At 39.5% G+C, this 26,257-nt stretch overlaps 1 protein-coding gene across 3 annotated transcripts in view; it reads right to left on the bottom strand.

The window, feature by feature from the left end:
• The window catches only part of CTNNA2 (catenin alpha 2), a gene marked incomplete at both ends in the record, with an annotated part of 1,062,955 nt that overhangs the window by 867,365 nt on the left and 169,333 nt on the right, over window positions 1-26,257 (bottom strand). For all 3 annotated transcript variants that reach the window (XM_079791896.1, XM_079791897.1, XM_079791898.1), the window contains one exon: window positions 20,703-20,898. In XM_079791896.1, coding sequence (XP_079648022.1) covers window positions 20,703-20,898 — 196 coding nt within the window. The remainder of the gene's footprint in view (window positions 1-20,702; window positions 20,899-26,257) is intronic.

Raw genomic sequence — 26,257 nt, 5'->3', positions numbered from 1 at the left:
ACATACTTATTGCTAATGCAAACACACAATATATTTTTATTACTGGAATGAAACTTCATAAGTGATATGTTGCTTGTAGCTCTGTTCTACTGAAATAACTGAAAGCAAGCAAGTGGCTAAAATAAAATAAAATAAAATTATTGAATTATCTTTAAATTTAGAAGATAATATTTTAATATGAAATCTTGCTTATGTAGAAAAGGTAAATCATAAATATTGCCCACAAAAATTTATTATAAATTGTTCAATTAATTCTCCTCCAGTAGAGAGTAGGGATTTAAAGTATCCTTTATCCCACCTATGCAGACCCAATAGGACAGTCACCTAACTGTGTAACATGTATCCCCGAGGGTGCCATTGTCCATTTTGTCATTGACACATTGCACTATTCTTATTGTTGAAGGGGACAAGGAGTGGATGGAGTGGGATGCTGCTTTAATATGAGTCCTGATGCATCCCAAGTACCACAAAACCAACAAAAGCTTTTAAATTGAACTACCATCGATTCGATTACTTCATATTAAACAATACAGAAAAAAAGAATATCATACCTGAAAACTCATGTTTGAGCCCTGATCCTCCTCGACAGGGCATCTAATACATCTACTGGGCAATTACTAGGAATCAGATTTCTCCTCTTTAGAATACCAAGAAACAATGCAGCCTTCAAGTTCCCTTCAGATAAAAAATATATATATATGACTCTGTGATTGTAGATTAATTACAAAATGAGTGGATGATATTATCAGATCATATTAAGTTCCAAGATGACTAGCCCATAAATGGAAAAAAAGTATGCAGCTATGCAGAGATGTTTGAAAACTATATAAGAAATAGTATGTGGTTTGCTACTTCTAATGCATACTGTACTTTTTACCCTGAAATGCTCTTGGAAGTATAAAAGGAAGATAGGGCACAAACAGACATTCATAGTGAAGGTGAAAAAACCATATAAATCATGAACACCAAAATAGTTATTTTCTGGATAGAAAAGACAATGGAGGAAAAGCTACACAGAAAGAAACTGGGGATCCAAGTGTGCAATAAATTCAAACCCATCTCTGTCATGTGGATAAAAATATCAGGGTCATGCAAGATGAATATAAAGTTGAATTATTCAACAAAAACAAGGGAAAAACAGCGACATCAATCTTATTATATACCTGGAAGAATTGGCATGGGCTTATAATGTTATTTTAACATAGAGAAATGCAAATTGAAGATTATAAAGAAAACTCACCAAAAGTATGAGTGGCACAGGTTTGATTAAGAATGAAAGAGAAAAGGATTGGGGCGGGACAAAATATTTTCTAAATTGCCAATCACAAAACTGTCAAATAACAGGACTATTTCTAAACATCTGAAAAATATAAAAACTTCTACTAGCACAGGAGCATTTGGGTAAAAATTCTAGTAAATAAATAGTTAATCCTGGAAACAAACAAAACAGTTTGTTTCAAAGCTTAAAGGTATTTCTTTTGTTTGGGGTGGGGTGCCCTGACTGGGAATCGAACTGGCAACCTTTCATTTCATGGGACCATGCCCAACTGAGACACACTGGCCAAGGCACTTGAAAGTATTTCTAAAATATCCTGGCACTCTAAGAGTAGGAGATACTCATTCAGAATAAAAAATAAGCAACATAAAACTGTATGGCTATATAAATTTTCAATATCTAAACTATATTAAAATTACATTGAAGACCATTATTAAGCTCATATAACTGTATGTTTCAGAATTTATCTTTTTCTTAAAAGCTGAACATGGAGGTAAAAAGAGCAGATTAGAAAGATACTCAATTATTTTAGTGATTATATCCATTTCAATTGAGAGAGAACATTATAAGTGAAGTGTAAATGTGAATTAAAGTATGCTAATTTTTAACCAGTTGCTGCCTGAAAGCTGAAAAAAGTAGGTCGATTATCTTCCAACTGTTTCAAATAATCATTTTATCTTTATTGTTTAAGCTCCAGAACACTTTATGCAGAGAAGAGCTTATTCAGAATTAAAAACAAAACTAAAAAAAAAAACATGAAATCTACTTATATTATTTATATTGATTTGTTATCTAATGCTGAAATAAAAGAGATAGAAGGCACCTTAGCAAGGGGCTCTGCATTTTTTAAAAAATGTTTATATATTGACTTTTCTTTCATAATGTCTTTCCTGGCACTTGTCTTACCTTCAAAATTCGAATGGAAGGTAGCTATGCTCACACTATACCACCAAGTGATAGCAAGCGTTGGACAAGTGAAGAGGTTGTAGAGAAAAAGGAACCCTCAATCACTACTGGTGGGAATGTAAACTGATACAGCCACTATGGAGAATAGTATGGAGGCTCCTCAAAAATTAAGAATAGGCCTAGCCGGTTTTGCTCAGTGGATAGAGAATTGGACTGAGGACTGAAGGGTCCCAGGTTCAATTCTGGTTAAGGGGACACACCCAGGTTTCGGGCTTGATCCCCAGTAGGGGGGCGTGCAGGAAGCAGCCAATCAATGATTCTCTCTTATCATCATTGATCGATCTCTCTCTCTCTCTCTCTCTCTCCCTTCCTCTCTGAAATAAAAATAAAAAAAATTGTTTTAATAGCCCAGCCAGAGTTGTTCAGTGGTTGAGCGTCAACCTATGAACCAGGAAGTCACGGTTTGATTCCTGGTCAGGGCACAAGCCTGGGTTGTGGGCTCAATCCCCAGTGTGGGGTGTGCAGGAGGCAGCAGATCAATGATTCTCTCTCATTATTAATGTTTCTATCTCTCTCCCTCTCCCTTTCTCTCTGAAATCAATAAAAAATGTATCTTAAAAAAATTAAGAACCCAATTACCATATGACCCAGCAACCTCTTTTCAGGGTATCTACTTGAAAATTGTGAAAACACTTATTCACAAAGATATATGCAAATTACAGCATTATTCACGGTGGGCAAGACATGGAAACAACAGAAGTATCCTTGGATAGATGACTGGGTAAAGAGGATGTGGTACTTACATACAATGGAACACTACTCAACCATAAGACAAAATAAAATATTGCCATTTGTGACAATATGATCTTGAGAATATGATGATACATGAAATAAACAGAAAAAAATCAAGAACCATATGATTTCACTCATATGTGGGAAATAAAACTAAAAGCAATACACGAACAAACAAGAAAAAAAAGAAACAAAAACACAGGCACAGACAACAGTATGGTGGCAAAAGAGGTGGGGAGCTAGTAAAGGGTTAAGGGGGTCCAATTACACAATGATGGAAGAAGATCTGACTTTGGGTAATGGGCACACAATGCAATATTCAAATGATGTATCATAGAATTATACACTTGAAACCTATATAATCTTATTAACTAACTAGAGGCCCAGTGCATGATTTAATCATGCACCTGGTGCACCAGCGGGCTGGCTGTCCGCCGGTGCCCCAGGCCTTCCGAAAGCCTCTGGCTGCTGCGGAGGCTTTCGAAAGGCCTTGCGCCGGAGCAGACAGCCGGTCAGGTCCCCCGCTTTGGCCTTTGATCGCGGGGGACCTGGCCGGCTGTCTGCCGGTGCCCCAGGCCTTCCGAAAGCCTCCGGGGCAGCCATGGCACAGACGCTGAGCTCAGCGTCCTGCTGGCCCAATCAGCTACCCCGGCCACCCTGAGTCCCGCCCCCTGCGCCTCCTGCTGGCCCAATCGTGGGCGTAGCGGAGTGATGGTAATTTACATATTACCATTTTATTATGTAGGATGTCACCCCCAAAATTCAATTAAAAAAATTGGAATAGAAACTCCTTATGGGCTAACCATTTCTTGGTTGACTAGTCAAAATTCAACACAGGCACTCAACAAAATGGAAAACCAACCTACAGATGGAAGAAAATATTTGCAAACCATGTATCTAGATATCCAAAATATACAAAGAACTCATACAACTCAATAGCAAAGAAACAGATAATCCAGTTAAATAATAGGCATAGGATCTGAATAGACATTTTTCTAAAGAAGACTTGCAAATAACCAAAAAACTATATGAAAAGATGCTCAGCCTTACTAATCATCAGAGAAATGCAAATCAAAACCACCATGAGATATCACCTCACAACTGTGAGGATGTCTATTAACCAAAACACAAGAGTTAATAAAAAAAAAAAAATTAAACTACCATATAAATCAGCAATACACTTCTGTGTACTTATCCAAAGAAAATTTAATCATTATTTTGTAGAAATATGTGCACCCTCATGTTCATTGCATCATTATCCACAATAGCCACACCTGAAAACAACCTAAATGTCCATTTACAGATGAATGGATAAAGAAAATGCGGTGTGGATGTGTGTGTGTATATATATATTAGAGGCCCAGTGCATGAATTCGTGCATGGGTGGGGTCTGGCCAGCCTGGTCAGGCGGTTGGCCAGTCTGCCTGCTGGTTGAACTCCTGGTCGAGGGGACAATTTGCATATTAGCCTTTTATTATATAGGATATACATTGAGTGGCCAGATTATTATGCGTTCAGCTTTAAAAAAAAGAAAATTCTGTCATTTGCAACATGGATAAACCTTGAGTGCACTGTACTTTGTTAAATAAATCAGACAGAAAGACAAATACTCTACAATCTCATTTATGTGTAGACTCTAAAGAAGCTGAACTCATAGATCAGCGAGATTAGTGGTTGCCATAGGCTACCGGAGTGAGGAAAATGAGGAAATGCTGGTCAAAGGGTAAAACTCCCAGTTATAAGATAAATAAGTTCTGGAATGTAATGTAGAGCTTGGTGAACATAGTTAACAGCAGTGTGTTGTATATTTGAAAGCTTCTAAGAGCAGATCTTCAATGCACTCACAATAACACCAACAATAAAATAGTAACAATGTGAGAAAAAGAAAGAGCTAACTAACCTTATTTTGGTGAACATTTTGTAATATATATGTATATCAAATCATCACATCATGTACTTTATACTTACACAATGTAATATATCAGTTACATCTCAATAAAGCTGACAAAAAATTTTAAGCCCAACATAGTACTGAGCATATTTATCCTTCTTAATTATCTTCCTCTTCCTTTAAAAAAAAAGGATAAAATATATACATTAAAGAGAGTAAGAGAAAATTTAATGTAAAGCTTTTTATTTTTACATGAGAAATTAAGAGCAGAGGTAAGATAGACTTGTTCAGAGAAACACAGTTTAATCGTGAAACCATCCTGTTTCCCTTCTCTTGAGGAAAACAAACTAAATACAGTACAGCTCAGAGAATATTATTAGACCAAAAAGAGCAACCACTTGTAATTTAGCGCTTTGGGCATGGAAAGGAGACATATTAGTTATGATAGTCACATTTATATTTTAAACATTGTGTTTTAAATTTATTAGGTAATTTTTAGATAACCACTACTGTTTCAATGGAAACCCACAGAGAAATAGATCAATATTTTTGGTTATGGCATTTAAGAAATTACCAAAGCAGTAAGTTCATAAAGTCTACTATAGGAGACCAATTAGTTTTTCTTTTCTGCTTATACTAAAAGATCATTCTAGTGAATGTAAATATTTAGTAATTTGAACTTTCATCCCTTAAATACTCCCATATGAATCTGCACCAGTGAACAATTATATATTATAAGAAGCAACAAACTGCAGCCCATTCAATGCAGTGCACATTTTAAGGGCTTTTACGGAGGCAATGTTATTAAATACTTTTATGCTTTAAAAAAGCAATCCTACTTGAGCTCAAATTACATTCCATCCATGAAAGCACAAAGAGCAAAAAGAGAACCTGAAACTAATAGGATATTTTATACCAATTACATTTCAAGTAAAAAAAGAGAGTACAAACAGAAATGACATAAATACCGAAAATACATTATTTCAACAAGATGCATCAACTTAAGTAGCAATGATTATTTTTAGAAATTCAAAATAGAAGGCCAGTTTTGCTTAATAGCACCAACAATTCTGAGTTATTCTCTGATTGTTATAAGTATTTTTTAAGTATAACTTCAAATAACTCATACCCACAGTTTATTAAATCGTTCTGATTATCCACATTGAAATGATAAGAAATGTGAACCAAAAATAGAAAAATTATCTAAGTCTTTCTCTGAAATATTTAGCTTTTCAGCTTATCTTCTAGTTTCATAAAGGAAGAATCATGCCTTTAAGACTAATTGAATAGTCACTTATTCAATTTGAAAACTGATTCATATTTTCTCAAATTATTTAATTCTGGTATTTGTCTAATTCTTAAAATTTTATGGATTGGATGGGACTGAAATCATTACAAGCCAAACAAGAATTCTGACACAGAATGGCTGGTTTACATCAGGTCACACAAGCAGCTTTTGGCAGAACTGAACCTCCACTGTCCCCCAGAAGCACATACGCAAAACCGCAGGGGAGCGCCCTCATTGGCATCTATACCACAGCCTCCATTTGGTAGATTAAGGCTTTTTCAAGATAAATCCAGCACCGAGTAGCAACCTATTTCCAAAAACAAGCTCATAAACACTACACAACATAGAGGTTTAGGGGGAAAATACATATATATTTTATCTACATATGTAATTGTTGCAAATTTATCACTTATCAACTGTTCCCCATCGTGGTAGCTAGTGCAATGTGTCTACTTGGCTGGCTACGTGACCCAGTTACTTAATCAAGCACTCGTCTAGGTGCTGCTGTCAAGGCCTTTTGTAGATGTGGTTAAAATCGATAATCAGTTTACTTTAAGGAAAGGAGATTACCATTAATAATGTGGGTGGGCTTCAACCAATCAGGTGCAAGGCCTTAAAAGCAAAAACTGAGAATTGCCAGAGAAGAAATTCTGCTTCAAGGCAGCAGCACTGACTCCTGTCTGAGTTCCCAGCAAACTATTCTTAGCCCCAGAATCTCCTGAACAATTCCTTAAAATATATATTTTTTTATCTCTATCTCTATCTCTATCTCCATCTCTATCTCTATCTCTATCTCTCTATGCCTATATCTAATTAGAATAGATGATAGATAGATGATAGGTAGATAGATAGATAGATAGATAGATAGATATAGATATTCTATTAGTTCTTTTTCTCCAGAGAACCTTGACTGACATACACTATCTAGCTTCTCTTTTACTTGGCTTAGAGGTCAACAGCAACAAAATAATATAGGTTTTTCCTTGTGGAAAGGTTAGGAAAGAGCTTTCTGAACAAGTGCTTTAAATTAGCATTTGTATAATGATTACCATGTGTCAGTCACTGATTTAAGTGGATAGGTACCATTATTATTCCACTTTACAGATGATGAAAGTGAGGCTTGTGGGAGATTAAGTAACTTACCTAACATCACATAGTTAGTAAAGGGTGGGGTCAGATTTCAGATGTAGGTTGTCTTCTTTCATAACCTGTGTTCTTACTGGCTATGCTATAGTGCCTTAAAACAAATGAATTTAGGATCTTTTTGTAGTGATGTTAAAATTATATCAGGGGAAAAAGAAGTAATATGTAACTCTCAAGCTACTCACTTAAGCAAGCAGGTTGTTGTTAATTCAAATTTTAAATGGGGAAAACAATGAGGGAGGTTTGAAAGAATTTGAGTGAGGGCTATTTTTCATATAGTTATCTACAGCTAAGGTCCAGAAGTTAAAATTTTGGCATCTTTGACATATAGAATGAGATGACTGATAGAGAAGAAATAAAGCCCAGGCCCAAGTCCTGGAACATTCAAATATTTAGAATTCTAAGATGTGGGACCAGCAAGCAGAAGGAGAAAAGGCAGTAGTGCAGAAGTCAAGAGAAGTGAGCAAAGAGGGTGGCTGAGGGGTGATGGGTGGTTGTCAACTCAGTGTGAGCAAAAATGTAGAGAGAGACATGGCTGGATTTGACCAACAACCGAACCCAATGACTCTGACCAGTGCAGGTTCCATGGGCGGTCAGCTGAAAGCCATAATGGTGTGGATGAAAAAGGGACCACTTATATATAGACATTTATTTTTCAGCTCATGGGAAATAGACTTGTGATAGAGCAAGTATAGCAAAACGTTAATGGTAGATTTGGGGGGTGATTTTGCAGATACTGGAATTCCCTGTAAAACTGTTTTAAAGTTGCTGTGTGTTTGAACATTTTCATAATAAAATGATGGTGAAAATGAATGAGAAATACGGATACTCAAATTCAGGACTATGGTCCCCCTGGACCAGGCTGGGCACTGGAAGCAAGAAGGGAAGGAGATACAGACATCGGAGAGGAAGCAGGCATTCCACTGCATTGGGAATGTTTTCTTTATTAAGAGAGGGGTCTGCATACTGGTTTTCTCAATACTCTTTGTGTTGTTCTTGGTATATTGTCCTATATAATAAAAAGCTAATATGCAAATTTTTCCCTTAACCTGGAGTTCAAACAGGGGGTGAGGCCAGCTGGACAACCTCCCATGTCCCCTCCCCCCAGCTGGCCGGACCCCACTCATGAACAAATTCGTGCACCAGGCCTCTAGTATTGCACAATAAAAAGAAAAGTGATTGTGGCGTAAGAAAATTGAATGTGTGAGTGTGAATTTTTCGTTGAAAAATTCTGTTTTAAAGGAGCAGAAAAGGGAGGCAGTTGTTGGAGGAGTTTGCAATAAGAGCAGGCTTTCTGTTTGTTTTAGCATATCAAGTTTGCATGCTGTTTGGACTGTTCCAATAGAAAGGGAGAAACTGGTATTTCCAGAGTGGGATGAACACTCAGGTGCAGTCCTCCAAAAGGCGACGGGGAGGGGCCAAGAGCTCTAGTGGAGGGTCTATTTTCCTTTTTCCTTTTTTTTTGGGGGGGAGGGTGTAAAATATAATTTTATTGATTTCAGAGAGGAAGGGAGAGGGAAAGAGAGATAAACATAAATGATGAGAGAGAATCATTGATATGCTGCCTCCCACAGGCCCCCTACTGGGTCAAGCTCTCAATCTGGGCATAAGCCCTGACCGGAATCAAGCCAAGATCTTCTGATTCATAGGCTGATGCTTAACCACTGAGCCATGCTGGCAGGGCTTCTTTTTTTTTTTTACCCATGGGAACACAAGAATAGATATACAGTATCAGGCACTGAGCCCAGGTTTAAAAAGCGGTCATTTATCCCCTACCTTTCCTATTTGACTTTTCTCCCTATTTTAACTGGAAATCTGTTTTCATCATCCAATGGGTAAGACATCTGCTTAACCTTGAAATGATGGGGTGGCATCTCCACAATGTATTGGAAGATCTGACTTTTACATTGCCTGTATGTCACTCCAGAGGGCCGGTCCTCTGGGACCTTATATAAGCATGAGCTTAACAAGATTCAATTCGGTTGTAGAAACTTTTGCCTTGCCCCATTTATTTGGTTCTCCAAAGAAGCCTGCTTCCCATCTAGAAGCCTGTCTCAGTTTCCTGGGGGACCTCTGCTAATGAAGGAGGCCTGGGCTGCATCAAATTCCCCACATGTATCATAATTAGGGATGTATCCACAAATCAGCATCATCTTGCACAATCTTATCCTGTTGTTATTCAAGATGTTTATGTCAAATGCTTTTTTGATTGAATTACAGACTTAGCTACTAGAAAGGAAATGCTTGCTAACGAGGTTTCTTTATCTTTATGTGAGAATGTAGACTATTTCCTTTTATGCATGGTTGAGGTCAGATGTTTCATTTAAGGAATTTTCTTTCAAAAAAAAAGTGAATTTCAAATGAAATGGGGATGGTATAGTGATCTACCTGAAAGATTTTATATTGTGATAACAATGGTCTTTTTTTTTTTTTAGTATATTTTTTCTTGATTTCAGAGAGGAACAGAGTGGGAAAGAGAGATAGAAACATCAACGATGAGAGAATCATTGATTGGCTGCCTCCTCACACCTCACAGTAGGGATCGGATCGAGCCTGCAACCCTGGAATTGAACTGTGACCTCCTGGTTCCTAGGTTGATGCTCAACCACTGAGCCATGCCAGCTGAGCATGATAACACGTTTTATGACACTTTACATTTTTAACTGGTCTGTTAGACAGCGTATGAGCCCAATTTGTTGCCCAGTTGTATGTAACAAATACAACAGCAACAAGGATAACAATAAAGCAATGGCCACCAGGCTTTAGAGCCTGTAGCATGCTAGGCTTTACATGCCAAACACTTTACATACATCCTATTGTTTCCTCTACACAGCAGTCCTGAAATCCTCTGCATGCTTACCCCACTTAGCTCATGCAAACACTGCTGCAGAGGGAATAGCTAGCTTGCTCAAGTCACAGAGCACATGCAGCATGACAATCACAGATATGGAATTGAAACCTGGGTCCACTGCAAACCTGTCCCCCCACCCCAGAGTGTTCCCCGGCTACCCTGCCCTCCCTGGGGGGAAGGAGGGTAAGCACAGCACAGCATGCCTGGCCCGACTGTGTATATGCATTAGCCATTTTCCTGCTCCTCTCTCGTCTCTGACCTTCCTTTTCTTTCTTCTTCTCCTTGGATTTCTATTTTCTTTCTCACTGTGTTTTGTATACCCTTGAAAGCCTCTTTAAATCTTTTCTGTGAAAGGCAGGAATGGTTCCACTTAGGCTGACAACTCTGGACCTCAATAAAGGACTTCAAAGGAAATGGTCCTGAATTGGCAATCTTCTAAAACAGAGTTCTCATTTGATTCATACAGAAGTACGATCTACCACTCTTTGCAAGTCAGCTGAAGAATCAGAATATTTCAGCATCCACACAGTGTTTGTTCTGCCATTTTTACTAAACAAATCAGCAGAAAGTTGTTTTTTTGTTTTACTATTATGCTTGCCTCTATTAACGTGTTAATATTGGATCATTAATTGTGACAGGTGGACATTAGTAATGTCAGGTAATAATAGGCTACACTGAGAACTTTCTGTACTATCTTTGCAAATTTTCTATAAATCTAAAGTTATTCTAAAATAAAAAGTTTATTTTAAAAATGGAATGGGTTTAGGTAATTTTGTGTAGACATCAATAAATACCTAGGATGGAGTTTACTGGATTATATGATAATTCAGTGTTTAGTTTTATTTAAAGAGGGCCAAACTGTCTTTCAAAACAGATATATCATTTTATATCTGAACTAGAGGCCTGGTGCACGAAATTTGTGCATAGAGGGGGTGGTTATCTCAGCCCAGCCTGCACCCTCTCCAATTGGCTACCCCTTGGGGGATGTCTGAGTGTGTAAACCGGCAGTCGGACATCCCTCTCGCAATCTGGGACTGCTGACTCCTAACTGCTCACCTGCTTGCTTGCCTGATCGCCCCTAACTGCCCTCTGCTGCTGGCCTGGTTGCCCCTAACTACCTCTGCCTCTGCCTGCCTGCCTGATCGCCCCTAACTTCCCTCCCCTGCTGGCCTGGTTGCCCACGAGTGCCCTCCCCTGCCAGCCTGATCTCGCCCCCAATGGCCCTTCCCTGCCGGCCTGATCTTGCCCCCAACTGCCCTCCCCTGCAGGCCTGATCTCACCCCCAACTGCCCTCCTCTGCTGGCCAATTTGGTTCTGATTGGTCGGTTTCTATGCCAGTGTCAAAACTCCACCTACTAGCAGCCATTGGCTCCCCATAGCACCCAGACTTGGTTCTAATTGGTTGGTTTCTATGCCAGTCAGCATCAAAAGCTCCGCCTCCTAGGCAGCCATTGGCTCCCCACAGCACCAAGATTTGGTTCTGATTGATCAGTGTCTATTCCAGTCAGCATCAAAAGCTGCAGCTCCTAGACAACCATTGGTTCTTCACAGCACCCACATTTGGTTCTGATTGGTCAGTTCCTATGTCAGTCAGCATCTCCAGGCCTTTCCCTGGGCCTGATCAGAGAGGCAGGGCTGAACAGCAGCCCCCGTGGAGGCTGGGAGGCTGGGAGAGAAAGAAAGGCCCGGCTGCTGGCGAAGCTCAGAAAGAAAGAGGGAGAGAAAGAGAGAGGCAAGTACTGATCAACAGCTGCCACTGAGGCTGTGGATGAGACCCTGCCTCTCTCTCTGGGTCTCAGCTCCCAGGCAGTCAGTGCTCAGTCACCAGGCTGCAGTGGGGCAGTCAGTGCTGGGTTGCCATGGCAACCCAGTGCTGACTGAAGGACTTTCAGGTTGGTCAGCCTTCAGTCATGATCAGTCATTACCACCCTGGCCTTTTATATATTAGGATGAATAAGAATTTCCATCATTCCACATCCTTGCTAACATTTGGTATTGTCAATATGGGGGATTTTATTGATTTTAGGAATCATATAGTGAAATTTCATTGTTTAATTTTCATTTTCCTAATGATAAATGTTGTTGAACTTTTTTTCATATCCTTATTTTCCATCTGTATATCTTCTTTGGAAACAGGTCTGTCCAGGTATTTGCCCATTTGTGAATTGTTTGTTCCTTTCATTACTGTTGATTTTTTAAGAGTTCTTTATATACAAGCAATTTTCACCAGAAATATGTTCGTCAAGCCTATGGTTTGTCTTACTCTTTCACAGAGTAAATTTTTAAAAAATTTAAATACTAGACTCTATATCAATTTATTCTTTCATGTATCATGCCTTTGGTCATCCCATTTTTTTAATACTCACCCGAGTATTTATTGATTTGAGAGAGGGAGGGAGAGAGAAACATCAATGTGAAAGAGAAACATTGATTGGCTTCCCCCTGTACATGCCCTGAAAAGGGATGGAATCCACAACCTAGGTGTGTGTCTTCACTGGGAATGGAATCCACAACGTCTTCTTTCTTTTGGTGTACCAGACAATGCTCCAACCAACTGAGCCACCCAGCCAAGGAGGTCATCCCACTTTTAAGTCACATTTCTATAGCCTGAAATCATCACTCTGCTTAATTTTTACTTATTAATTGCCTGTCTCAACTCAAATACAGTAGTCCTATAGTTAGGGAATGTCTATTGTCTTTATTCTATATTCCCAGCACCCAAAATAGTGCATGTGCACAGTAAATACTCAATAAATAGATATTGAATTACCCAATTAATGCACATAAACATTTTTTTCCAGCATCAATAATGTTTTATATAGAATATGGATAATATTTCTTCAAATGACTAACAGAATGATGTTGAGAGAATATATGCAAAATGTCTTACAGATGAAGTGGCCACCAATAAATGGGAGTTGTTGTTATTCTTGCTTAAAGATTAAAGAGAGGGGTCAGATGAAAGAATAACATGCCATAATCTCCAAACATGTTGCAACAAGGGCCACACAAAGGGCTCCAGATTGACATGGGGCAGCGACTTCTAACTTTTGTGCTGCAAGAATTTTTAAAACATGTAATATATGAGTCTTTAGTCAGGAGCACTGACCTCTTGTCCCTTGGACTGTCAAATAAAAAGTGACAACAGTCAACACCACAATAGCCATCCAGTGTGAACGAATCAAAACTATACCTATTTCTTTTTGTCAGATCGGCAAAAAATGTAATAGATTTTTTGGTGTGCTGTAGAATTTTAGTGATTAGTTTATGTGTGCCACAAGATGAAAAAGGTTGAAAATCGCTGACATACGGTATTCCTGGGCCCTCAACTAGTTCAAACTTTGGCATACAAATATATTTTATTTAGTCAAACGTAGAACAGTTGAAAGTACTGCAGATGTTAAAATCATCTCCAATGAAAAAAAGAAGCTAAAAATGATAAATCTAAAGATATAAATTAACTCAGACTATTAGTGATTCTCAATCTTGGGAGGCATAAGATTTTTTGGGGGTACTCTCTAGAAATAAAGATTCCAGTGTTACCACACCATACTGAATCTAGGTTTAGGCTACACGCAGAAATTTGAATTTTTATAGACGTCTCCCATCCTCATCCAGGTGTTTCTGAACCAGGCAGTTTGCAAACTTCTCTGAGAAACGCTTGGAAAAAAGCCTCTATAAGGAAGGGCAGGAGGAACCATGGGAGGGACAGTGAGTAGCAGCGTGTGGACAGAGCAAGGCATCCCCAGGTCCATGGCTCAGCCGTACTCTGAGACCCTCGCCAGTCTAACTTTAAGGTCTGCCATTGCTTGAACTAATTAATATGAACTTTATTATATTACTTAAAAATATTATTTTAAAAACGAGTGGATCTAGACTCAGCAAAGTCCAGGCTCAAAGAAGGGAGACCCATAGAGAAATATGAATTCTCTTTCCCTTTGTAATCTAGGATTGCCTCCCAAGTCCTCATTTTCTGTCCTAGAATGTTCTCCTTCCCTGAATGTGTGCCTCTTCAGTGGAGACCTGCTCACCAAAGAGGAGTGAAACCTCACCCCATGACCAATAGAACTCTACCTCAAAACACAGTTACATATCATTCGTACAAGGGCAGTCAGTCTGCAGCACAACACAGAAAAGGCGGTCCAATAACTCTAGGAGATGCAAGCATTCAGGATGGGAAGAGTGGAGGCATAAAGTGGGGGATACTTGAGAAAAAGGACAAGCAGAGGAGCAGGGGAACCCTTTCAGCACCCTCATGGCTCCTCCTTGGAGAGGCTGACCCCGGTGGAAAGTGCTGCAGGAGAGAGGGCACTCCCCGCCATGACCTCCCACTGTGGAGTTCTAAGAGGGATGCTGGACTGTGACAGTAGAAGCTTCTTGGACAGGGCATGGCCTCTGATCAGATCTCAGCTGCGGAGTTCACACAACTGACTTTGACTGCAGTTCCTGTTGGACCAGCTTATTCCACCAACACCACATCCCACCACTAAGTGGGCGGGGAGGGAGGAGGCCACCAGGTCATCAGGAAGCATAGGTTTAATCTCTTATCAGAGATGTGAGAACACTTTTCTCTCTCCTTCTATTTATACTCAGTTCTGTTCTGTCTGTCTTGGCCCACTGGTCCTCAGTCACTCAATAAATAGAGATTGGGTAAAAATTTAACAATAATAGAACTAGTTGATATCACTATTTCACTCCACATTTGAGATTGTATCAAAACAAAGAAAATTCTAAATGAGCAGTGAAGGTTTGACCATATCTTTGATTGAGGAAATGGTTCCACCAAGAAGCTACCTCATTTATCTGTACTTCCTTGTCACTTTGCTCCATGAGATTCCTCTGAAAGTAGGGTTAGGCCCATGTACCTCTCTGTCTACATCCTGGACTGGCACATCTCGGTAGCTGGGCCATGTCTTAACTGTTTTGATGAAACACTATTACAACTAAACAATTAAACACTATGTACCAGATGGAGAGTGGGCAATCAGAGAAGGTTAGTGACTGAAGATAGGAAACCCCAGCAACTGTTCCATGGCTTAAGAAATAGGACGTGGGACCATAAGAATGAGATGGCATAAAACCAAATGCTGTTACATCATTAAATGAATCTGCTAATTGGATACACATGAAGAACAGTGCCTGTCTTTCAAAGGACAGCTTCTGGATCTACTTTCAATCTAAGAAGATTCATAAAGACAGTATGTGAGCATCCCATTGCTGGCAGACACTGTTACACACCAAATAAACCAATTAGATAAAAGATTCTTGGACAATAAAGCCTGTTATAAATTGCCTTTTTTTAGCTGCATAGAAGGAAGGCATAACAGATAACAGTCAGTAGTATCCAATAAATAAAATGCTTTAGAAATATATGTGAGACACACACAGATGTGAATACCAGACAAGAAAACAAGAAAATGTGCAATAGTGGACATATCAGATATTCCTTGGTCCATTAAAACTACCTCCTCTTTTGTTCAAAATAATTGAGAAAATCCCATTCAATCTGCTGCGGTTATCATGTTTTCTATAAACCCAACGTTGGGTAATCTTTCCTCCCTACCAGTTTTCTAGATAAAGAAATGTCCCCTCTGCCTACATCACCTCATGCCACCCACCTGAGCTTTCTCCTGCTGTATCTACGGTACAATTGCTCTCTGCATTGCCTCCCTCCCTGGATCTATGCTCCAATACTTCTGATTTGAGTTGACCAAAATAAGTAAACAAGCAAGCAAACAATCATATGCTTTGCTTGTCCTTAATGTGTCTCTAATTACTCTTCTATTTCTCTCCTCCCACCTGTGACAATCTTCTGAGTCATGTATTGAGTGCTGCTCACTATGCCAGCCATTGAACCAGGCTTCAGTGATACACAAAATAATTATAACATGCGGTTCCTCATTTGAACACCACCATCTGCAGGGGCAAAAAGAAATACCTGCAGTATATAGTGCAGTGATGACCAAAGAAGGGTACGCTTCCTTTTACTGTGTACATCCTATCTGTCACTATCTACTCTGTTCTTTCAGCGTCTACCTTCTTTCTATGTAGCTACTGTCTCTGCAGCTTCCTGAAAATGTACCTTTAAATATAATAAATGACACCTTCCTAGCAAAATCCAAGGCGTTTTCTCATTATTCATTCTCCACGCTCTCAGAAGAATTTGACATAATTACAACACATTCTAGAGTCTAGATTGATCACTGTCTCCTTTACACATATTCCCTTGAATTGCAGCACTCGGTACGCTTGGCTCTCTGGTCACATTTCAGGCTATGTCTTCCCTATCTAATTAATTTCTATTCTACCTTCTCATCTTTTTTTGGCCTTTCCCCAAAAAACTAAAGCCACATCCCTCTATTCTTCTCTCTCTCTTTATTGGCAAGTACTCCAAGAAAGCTCTGTCTCTGAAAGCTTCATTTATCAACTACAGAAACTTCCAAAGTTCTGTTTCCCCAAAGTTCTATCCCCTAGCTTTAACCATCTGCTAGGCAGTTCCCCTCTATTCATCAATGTTTAAAATCAAACTGGTCCTCTCTTCCCACCCCTGTCACCTCTTAAAATACCCCAATTAATTTGTCCAGGGCCAAAAACACACAATCAATGTTGATTAGTCTCTTCCCTTCAACAAGTGGCACATATTTTATTCCTTTCTGCAATGCCTGCAATATCTAGTGTCTTATTTCTGTTCCCATTGCCACTAACCTAATCCTAGATCTTCGAAGTATTTTGTTCTTTTTTTTTTTCTTCTCTGCAATATTAAAATAACACCCAAACAATGTCTGAGTCCAGCCTTTCTCTGACTTGGTCAACTTTCAATGAAGTTGCCAGATTAATCTTTCTAAAATATTACTTTAATGGATGGAAGCCAACCAGCTAACTAATTTCCTCCCTCCCTTCCTTTTAATGTTTATCAGAAAGATCTTTTCCTTCTTTCCTTTCTTCCTTCCTTCATCTTCTTCTTATTGTTCCCTCCCTTCCTCCCTCCCCCCTCCCTCCCTCCCGTCCTTCCTTCCTTCCTTCCTTCCTTCCTTCCTTCCTTCCTTCCTTCCTTCCTTCCTTCCTTCTTTTCTTCTTTCCTTTCTTCCTTCCTTTATCTTCTTCTTCTTGTTCCTGAACTTTTTCCAATCCGGTCCCTTCGATCATCTTACCATATTTATAACCATGTTTGAATATGAAACTTCTCACTAAATCAAGGCTTCTCTAGCCATTCCCCAGTTATCAATGTCATTCTTATCTCTTTAGTTTAAAAATCAGGTTGCTTAAACCTGAAATGCATACCCCATTATCCTTCACAAATTTTTAATCAATGCTCAAGCTTAAACATTACTTCCTTTGTGCTAATCCCAGCTGTATGTCTTTCTTTTCCAACAACTTGAATTTTAAACTTCCCTATTGACTTGGCTCCCTAATATATAGGTAACACATGTTTTCTGAGTACCTACAGAGTATCAGGCATCATAAGACAACATCTAGCATTACAGAATATCATTTTAATACAGAATATCAAGTTGTTTCTCCTATATAACTATCCTACATAAATACTTGTTTGTTTCTAAGTAGCCTACAAACACACAAACCTTGTAAAATGACTACCTGCTATTAGTTGCCTAATGTGAAATACTAGTTGACTAACATGGATTGATAAGTCATCCAAGTGAGGCTGATGGGCAGCGAGTGGATTAGTCCATTTCTTCTTAAATTTCCTGCAAAATAGAGTCACCTAGAGATCTTTTAAAACCTTGATGGTTGGGTCCCACCCCAAAGTTTCTGACCTAAATGATAAAGGTTGAGGTCTGTACATGAAGCAGTTGAAATACTTCCCAGATGAGTCTAATATGCACTAAAGTCTGAGAACCTCTAGTTTAGTCCATAATTCAGTGTGCATTTTCAACCCAGAAATATCTTGCTGGTAAACATTAAAAGGGTTTTGGCATTCCCTATCCCAGGCTTTCCTTGGCCCAGCATTTCAACATTAAGACCTGACTGGAATAATTCCCTTTGCATTCCTATTTAGGAGCTTTTCTATGTATGGTTCACTGGCTGCACAACTATCCAATCATACTAATAGGTTTCTAGGATCACTTACAACCACTATCAACTCTAAGCCTCACTGAGCTATGCAATCCCCTTCTGGGAGACTAGTGGATGCTGATTCAGCTCTCCGTCACCTTGACTGGGAAGACCCAAATTACTCTTTAATATGGAGGAGCGCTATTGCCATATGGAGTACAGGTTAGTTACTAAATAATAGTTTTTTTCCATTGATTTTTAGAGGGAGTGGAAAGGAGGGGGTAGAAGGGAGGGGAGAGGGAGAGAGAAAGAGAGAGAGAGAGAGAGAGAGAGAGAGAGAGAGAGAGAGAGAAACATCAATATGAAGAGACAAATAGATTGGTTGCCTCCTGCACATGCTCGACCAGGGGCCAGGGAATGCACCTGCAACCCAGGTACATGCCCTTGACTGAAATCTAATCTGTGACCCTCTGGTGCTCAGTCTGAAGCTCCAACCACTGAGCCATGCCAGCAAGGGTGAACGTCCACTGTCTTGAGTGTGGGATGGTTTCACTGTGTACAAGTATGTCAAAACTTATCAAAGTATACACTTCAAATGTGTGCAATTTATTATGTCAGTCCACACATACTCCACCCCCCCCCAAAAAAAAAAAGAAAGGAAAAACATTATGCAGGCTACAGATTCATTAAAACAAACAGGTGTGTCCATCTGTAATTCAGAAGGAATACCAGTTTTGAATAGCACTTGAAAACTTGTAATGTAACACATTGCTGAAACACATATGCACAAATATACTCCATCCACACTGAATAAACCATGCAAATTTTAAGATTTCAAATTTAAGTAACATTTACATTCATGTAATATAAATGAAATTAACTTTTAGGGGGAATTAGGTGGCCGCATGCAGAGAAGGTCATTGTTGGTGTGGAAGTAGGGTATTTCGAGGAACGAAATATCCAGTTCTGAATTTTAAAATTTGTAGGTTTATAAAAAGGAAGGAAATATAACTTCCATTCATCTATACCTTCATTCATTCAACAAATATTTATTGAAGTTTTATGATTATTAGGCATTGCAAACGATTGACCAGTAAAAGACACATGGTATGGTCTCTATCTATACTTTGGCAAAGAAGAAAGTTATCAGTCAAGTTAGCCCACGATTATTAAACTATCCTGCGGAAATTGACCATGTAAAGAGCCATGCCACAGAAAGGTTTCCCTGGGAAGGTGTACTTGGAGCTGGGATATGCAGAATGAGTCGTCTTCAACTCTGTGAAAGGAAACAGCATGTATAAAGGCCCCGAGGTAGCTAAAACATAGTCCTTTTAATCAATTAAAACAGGAATTGATCCATTTAAGAGATATTTAGTAGTTGAAACCTATGGGACTTTATAACAGATTGTATTTGGAAAGAGAGAGAAATGACAAGTATAACACCAAGATTTCTGCAATGTCCCATTGGATACATGTGTGTGGCATTCACCGAGGTAAACAATGCAGGAGGGAGGCCAGGCTAGGGAGGCAATTTCTGTTTTGATTTCTTGATGCCTTAAAATCGTCAACTAAAGATGCCAAGTAGATAAATGTTTTGAGAAAGTAGCCTAGGTACCAGTGGTTGCCGGAACTAGGGGGAGAGGACAAGGGAGAGTTTTGCTTAATAGGGATAGAGTTTCAGTGCTGCAAGATGAAAAAGTTCTGGGGATTGGTTACTCGACAATGGGACTATAATTTATACTACTGAAGTGTACACTTAAAAACAGGTAAGCCATACAGTTTATTTTGTGTATCTTATAACACCTAAAAACTTTTTAACATGGTGAATAAATAGCATTTTAGCTAACTAGTTAGCTATGTAATTGATCAATCCATTGATAACCAACTAGCTACATTTTTGAGGAAAGCTGTGACCTGAAAATAGCAATTTTGGAATCATACAAACAACAATAATCTATTACAGGACTTGATTCCTTTCCTCCCTTCATCCTTATAATCCTGGCGTTTGTCTATCAGCATGAGGTCTGCTCATCCTTTTCTCCCTAAAGACTGAGCTGAGCCCAGAGGATTGACTTCGTAGGTGAGAGATGAACCAGGAGGTCAAGGTTCAATTCCTGGTCTGGACACATGCCCCAGTTGTGGGCTTAGTCCCAGGTGTGGGGAGTGCAGGAGGGGGCTGATCAGTGATTCTCTCTCATCGTTGAGGTTTCTATATCTCTCTCTCGTCCTCTCTGAAATCAATAAAATAATATTAAAAAAAAAGACTGAGCTAACAGAGTTTGTTTTCACCTATTGAGAGAAAACAACTGAAGACTTTGAAGCCCCAGCAGCTTTGGAGTGTACCTGTGCTGTTCTGTCATGGCAAAAAACACCTCTATTTGTCTATGGACCTAATTCTACCAAATATTTAAAAAGACAAGTGCAGATAGAGAAGGGAAAAATAAGATGACTCCTTTGAGCAAATATGCATTGATTCTAGAGAACACACTCCGTGGTTTACACATTCACGCACACCCCTCTTGAACAATATTATCCTGCCTACCTTGCTTGCGCACATCTTCCACAGCAGCGATCAGTTCTTCTTTGAGGTCCTGACTCTCCTTAGCGATCTGTTCCCCCTTTTCCAGGAAGTTCTGAGTAGCTTGCTCTACAGATGCAGCCAGGACATGGGCTTTCTTTGACCTCCCTTTCTTTTTACCTGATGGGCCTTTGTTGCTGGTGTTAACAAGGGTCGTCACCTTAAATACAAAAGGAAAGCTGTAAGAGAACTCTGCAAAACTGTTAGAAAGAACATTGCCGCATCACTTTAAAATATCCTCTGATGATTAGAGTGTGAAGGCATATTCCATAGCTTCAACTGAAGGACAATGTAGAATTATATGGATTAACACATAAATAAACAGTCCTTTATTTCAAGCAGAAAAATGACACTATGTGAGTTAAGTAGGAAGAGACTTGCCAGTAGCTTAAAGTTCTCAAAGTTTTCAGTTCCCTGGAGGTTGTGCTGTCACGGATTGATAAATACCATGTTTGTTGGAATAACCAGCTTCAGGGAGGAAAGAAAATAAAACAAAACATGGAATTGCCTCTGATCACTGACTTGGGAGAACCAATACCCAGGCCTGGGCCGAAAGGCAGGGCAGAGGTGAATGAGCAGTTAATAAACACTGGGCCATCAACACCAGTACTTATGTGTCACCTACCAAGGACTTCTGAAGATTATCTCTTTTTCTTTTTTTATTGTTGACAGTATTAAAGATGTCCCCAAATTCCCCCCACCTTTGCCCCTTCCACCCATCCTCCCCCACCCCCAAGCCTTCACTGCACTGTTGTTTCTGTGTCCATGGGCTATGCATATAATCATGTATGTTCTTTGGCTAATTTCTTCCAGTTCCTCCCCTCTGAGATCTGTCTGAAGATTATTTCTATTTCTGATCTCACCTTTTAAAAACAAAATGGTAAATTTAATCTGAGGGGATTGAATGATTCCATCTCAAAAGTTGGTTAACAAGCTAAAATTGTCAGAACTGAAATAAGATTTGCATTATCACTCCTCTTCTAAGTGCCATAATTTGGAAACATATCTCAACTGCCAAACTTCTTTCAGTACTATATCTAGAGCTATTTAATTTGCTAACAAAGCTTTTAATATCTTTTAAACAACTTATCACCTGTAGAATTCCAAACCTTTATTCTCTCCCACTGAAAAGTTTGGGAGGAAAGTGAATGCATTGGTTCCTCATTCTATTCAGCAGAAGTTGCTAGTCATCATTGCCCCTGCATTTATCAGCTTTATAAGCATGTGGACATTGTGGTTTATTTTCCTTGACACTTTTCCTGCTTAGTAGACAGATTTTATTGGAGGTTATCAAGAAAGCTAGTCCATAGAAAAGTTCTAAATGTTGTAGTTTCTGTGGTTACTCCAAATCCAAGAGCAAGCCAAGTGATTATTAGTCAAAGTCACAATTAGTGTCCAGTCAATTTATGGGGCATGAGATCACACCAGAGGAAGAAACATAGTGAATAAATGTGAACTAAGATGATAAATACAGGTAAAACCAATAATTAAGAAGTGGCTGATACAGAGTCTGGAATCTTCATAGTCAGCTTTCTTTTGATTGCTAATTAGATGTAGTGAATTGAAGAACTCTATAAGGAAATTTAAGTACAAATACACACACAAAAAGAACTGTAAGGTCACTGAGAATAAGAGTGTCAGATAATGGTAGTGAGCTGTAAAATGCATATGCAGTCAGTAAGTAACACTTTATAGACTTTTCAGTCCTGCCCATAAAGAGGCAACCATCGGAAGAAAGGCATCCTGTGGAAAAATGACTATTCTGGGGTGCAAGACTGTTCTCAGTAGTGAGGGTTTACTCTAACACAGGTACACAGCGCTTTTGCAAAAGCCTCAATTACCCAAACTGCCAACACCTGGAAACATAAGCCCGCTGAGAAAGCACAGCAAACAGCTCAAAACTCTATTTTTAAATAGAGTTTTTAAATAGTTTTCTTTGTATTGAATATATTTGACATACAACACTGTCTAAATTTAAGATGTACAATGTGTTAATTTGTTATATTTATGTATTGTAATACAGTTGCTGCTGTAGTGATGTTTAGCACCTCTATCACATTCCATAATTACAGTATGCAGCTGTTGTCTACATTCATCTTACTGTGCATTAGAGAATATTCCCATTCTCATTGATAACTGGTTTATTCTCCTTTTATACATAATTCTAAGAAGTTTGGGGATCTACTTTTTTAGTCTTCTTAAATTAGAAAAATATGTAAACTGGGGAGGGAGTTGTTAATTGTAGGCATGTTGACAGTTTTAAGGAGTAGAAGCTGATAGCAAATCTACCAAAATACTTAATGACTACACCATGAGTTCATTTTTGTAAAGGCAAACGGAATTCAATTCTTCTGTTACCTCATGTTACGTTACTGTACTAAGCACTGTTTAGGTAATGCACATTATAATAAGTCGATGTACAATGTCAATTACATGGAAAAATAAATAAACATAAAACATTAACAGGCAGTTCCTAGGAACAATGTGATTACTCCCAAATGAAGCAAATCAATCCAATCTTCTTTTATTAAAAGTTTTCATTTACTCATGGATGGAAGAATATGATGTATGAAAGAGAAGAAAATAAAGGAAAATGATAGGGTTCCATAAATGTTCATGTCCTAATCAGTTTAGGATAAAGAAATACCTGTGGACTCTCATTGCTTGCCAGTGTTTTGTTGGAAGACAAAGTCAACAACTTGCCGTAGCCCTGCCTCCCCTATCAAAGGTTTTGCTTTCCATGGTTTCAGTTATCCATGGTCAACAAGTCCAAAAATATTAAATGGAAAATTCCAGAAATAAGCAATTCATCAAGTTAAATGCATGTCTTTCTGAGTAGCATGATGAAATCTCAGCTGTTCTGTTCTGTCCTGCAAGGATGTAAGGCATCCCTCTGTCCAGCGTATCCACACCGTATATGCTCCCCACACTCTGGTCACTGAGTAGCCCTCTGGGTTTTCTCAGATCAATGATATGGCAGTGCCTATATTCAAGTAATCCTTATTTTACCCAATGCACATTCACATTAATTATTTTATTTTATTACTAGAAGCCCGGTGCACGAAATTCGTGCACGGCAGGGAGTTGTCCCTCAGCCCAGCCTGTAACCTCTCCAATCTGGGACTCCGGGAGGGATGTCTAACTGCCCGTTTAGGCCAGATCCTGGTGGGATCAGGCCTAAACAGGCAGTCGGACATCCCTCTCACAATCCAGGACTGCTGGCTCCCAACTGCTTGCCTGCCTGCCTTCCTGATTGCCCCTAACCTCTTCTGCCTGCCAGCCTGATCACCCCCTAACCACTCTGCTGCCAACCTGGTTGATTCTTAACTGCTCCCCTGCCAGCCTGTTTGCCCCCAACTTCCCTCCTCTGCCAGCCTGGTCACACCTAACTGCCCTCTCCTGCAGGGTTGATCACCTCCAAATGCCCTCCCTTGCAAGCCTGGTCCCTCTCAACTGCCCTCCCTTGCAGGCCTGGTCCCTCACAACTGCCCTCCCTTGCAGGCCGGGTGCCTCCCAACTACCCTTCCCTGCTGGCCATCTTGTGGTGGCCATCTTGTGTCCACATGGGGGCAGGATCTTTGACCACATGGGGGCAGCTATATTGTGTGTTGCAGTGATGATCAATCTGTATATTACTCTTTTATTAGATAGGATAGAGGCCTGGTACAGAGGTGGGGGCCAGCTGGTTTGCCCTGAAGGGTGTCACAGATAAGGGTGGGGGTTCCCTTGGGGTGTGGGGCGGCCTGAGCGAGGGGCCTGTGGTGGTTTGCAGGCCGGCCACGCCCCCTGGCAACCCAAGTGGAGGCCCTGGTATCTGGAATTTATTTTCCTTCTACAATTGAAACTTTGTAGCCTGGAGCGGAGCCAAGCCTGGGGCTCCGGCAGCCATTTCTGTGGCAGTTAATTCACCTTCTACAATTGAAACTTTGTAGCCTTAAGCGGGTGAGCCCGGCCAGGGTGTGCGGAAAGCTTTGCTTCCCCTGTTGCCGCCTGCAACCCTGGCCTGCTCTCTCAAGCTCCATTCTGCTTCCATTCTGTTTGAATTTGTTTACCTTCTATAATTGAAACTTTGTAGCTTAGTGGAGGCTTAGGCCTGCAATGGCTATGGAAAGCTTGGCTTACTCTGTTACCTGGGAAACCTTGCTCTCTGTGGCTGTAGCCATCTTGGATTGGGGGTAATTTGCATACTCGCCCTGATTGGCTGGTGGGCATGGCTTGGCTGGTGGGCATGGCTTATGTAGCGGAGTGATGGTTAATTTGCATATTACCATTTTATTAGAGAGGACACTATAGACATTAATCTCTTATTGTGACTAATTTATATTAAACTTTATCACAGGTATGCTGCATAGGAAAAAACAGTCTATATAGGGCTTGGTACTATCCACAATGTCAGACATCCACTGGGGGTTTGGAACATATACCCTGTGAAAAATGAGGATTTTTTATACATAACGAAGAGAAAGAAAACATAAATACATAACATAACAAAGAGAAAGAAATAAAGGCAGGCACTAAATAACATCATTACTTATAGAGAATATGATTCTAGCAAGAAGATGTGAAAGAATTAGAAGTTAAACAATTTGAATTACTATAAGAGTGAAGAACGAGGTGGCTAAACACTAGATAAACAGGAAAAATCTAATAGAACAGCAGTAACCAATGAAAAATCTAGTTTTCAATATCATATTCCTAATAACCATCCATTGGTATTATCAGAGATAAACATAACACAAAATATAAAATATTATATGCAAGAAATGATTAAAAAAAGTAAGGAGGAATATAGAAAACTATTTAAATAATAAATAGCCATACCAATGACCTCTAGAGGCTACAGGTATCTTTGTGTAAGGTTACCTATTCAGACCAACACTATGTCTTAGGTAGATGGTGCGTAAAGATTTTTAAGTGTTTATCTCAATTTGTTAGCCTTTTAAAGGATTGCAATCCTGTTGAAATTCCTGTTTGGATGCTATGCCTCCTCCTTTCACAAGCAGGCTCTCTTTCTAATCGCCACACCAACTTTCACCCAAGGCCAGAGTCATTCAAGAGCCACACACACGCCTCTCCTAACAATTTTGAAGCACACCTCTTGTGCAGTAGGACAAAAAGAAAGAAAGCAAGAGGTTCCAGCAAAAGAGACAGGAGTAGTAGCATGAATATCAACACGTTGAAATGGACATGACGTTTTCCAAGCCAGTAAGGAGACCAGTCCTACTTGAGAAGAAGGCTGTATATGAAAGCTATAGGAAGAAAGGTTAGATAGATGTGGTGGAACAAAACTTTGAAATTCTCTGGAAAAAGACACACACGAAACCATAGTATATATAGGGTTTGGTACTATCCAAGCTAAGGAGTCTAGATTTTATTAGCCACTGCCATTTTTTTTTTTTAAGAGAAACATGTTAAAGTCCATTTTCTCCTTCCATTCATTTCTCATGAATTTTGGTTTCACCCCCACACCTCCTGTAGCAGAGCCTTCTTAAACTGATATCTCACTAAGGTACTTAATA

This window comes from Cnephaeus nilssonii (genome assembly GCF_951640355.1).
Source record: "Cnephaeus nilssonii genome assembly, chromosome: 15".
Lineage (NCBI taxonomy): Eukaryota > Metazoa > Chordata > Mammalia > Chiroptera > Vespertilionidae > Cnephaeus > Cnephaeus nilssonii.
The sequence above is the reverse complement of the archived record's forward strand: the minus strand, read 5'-3'. Positions and strand labels throughout refer to the sequence as shown.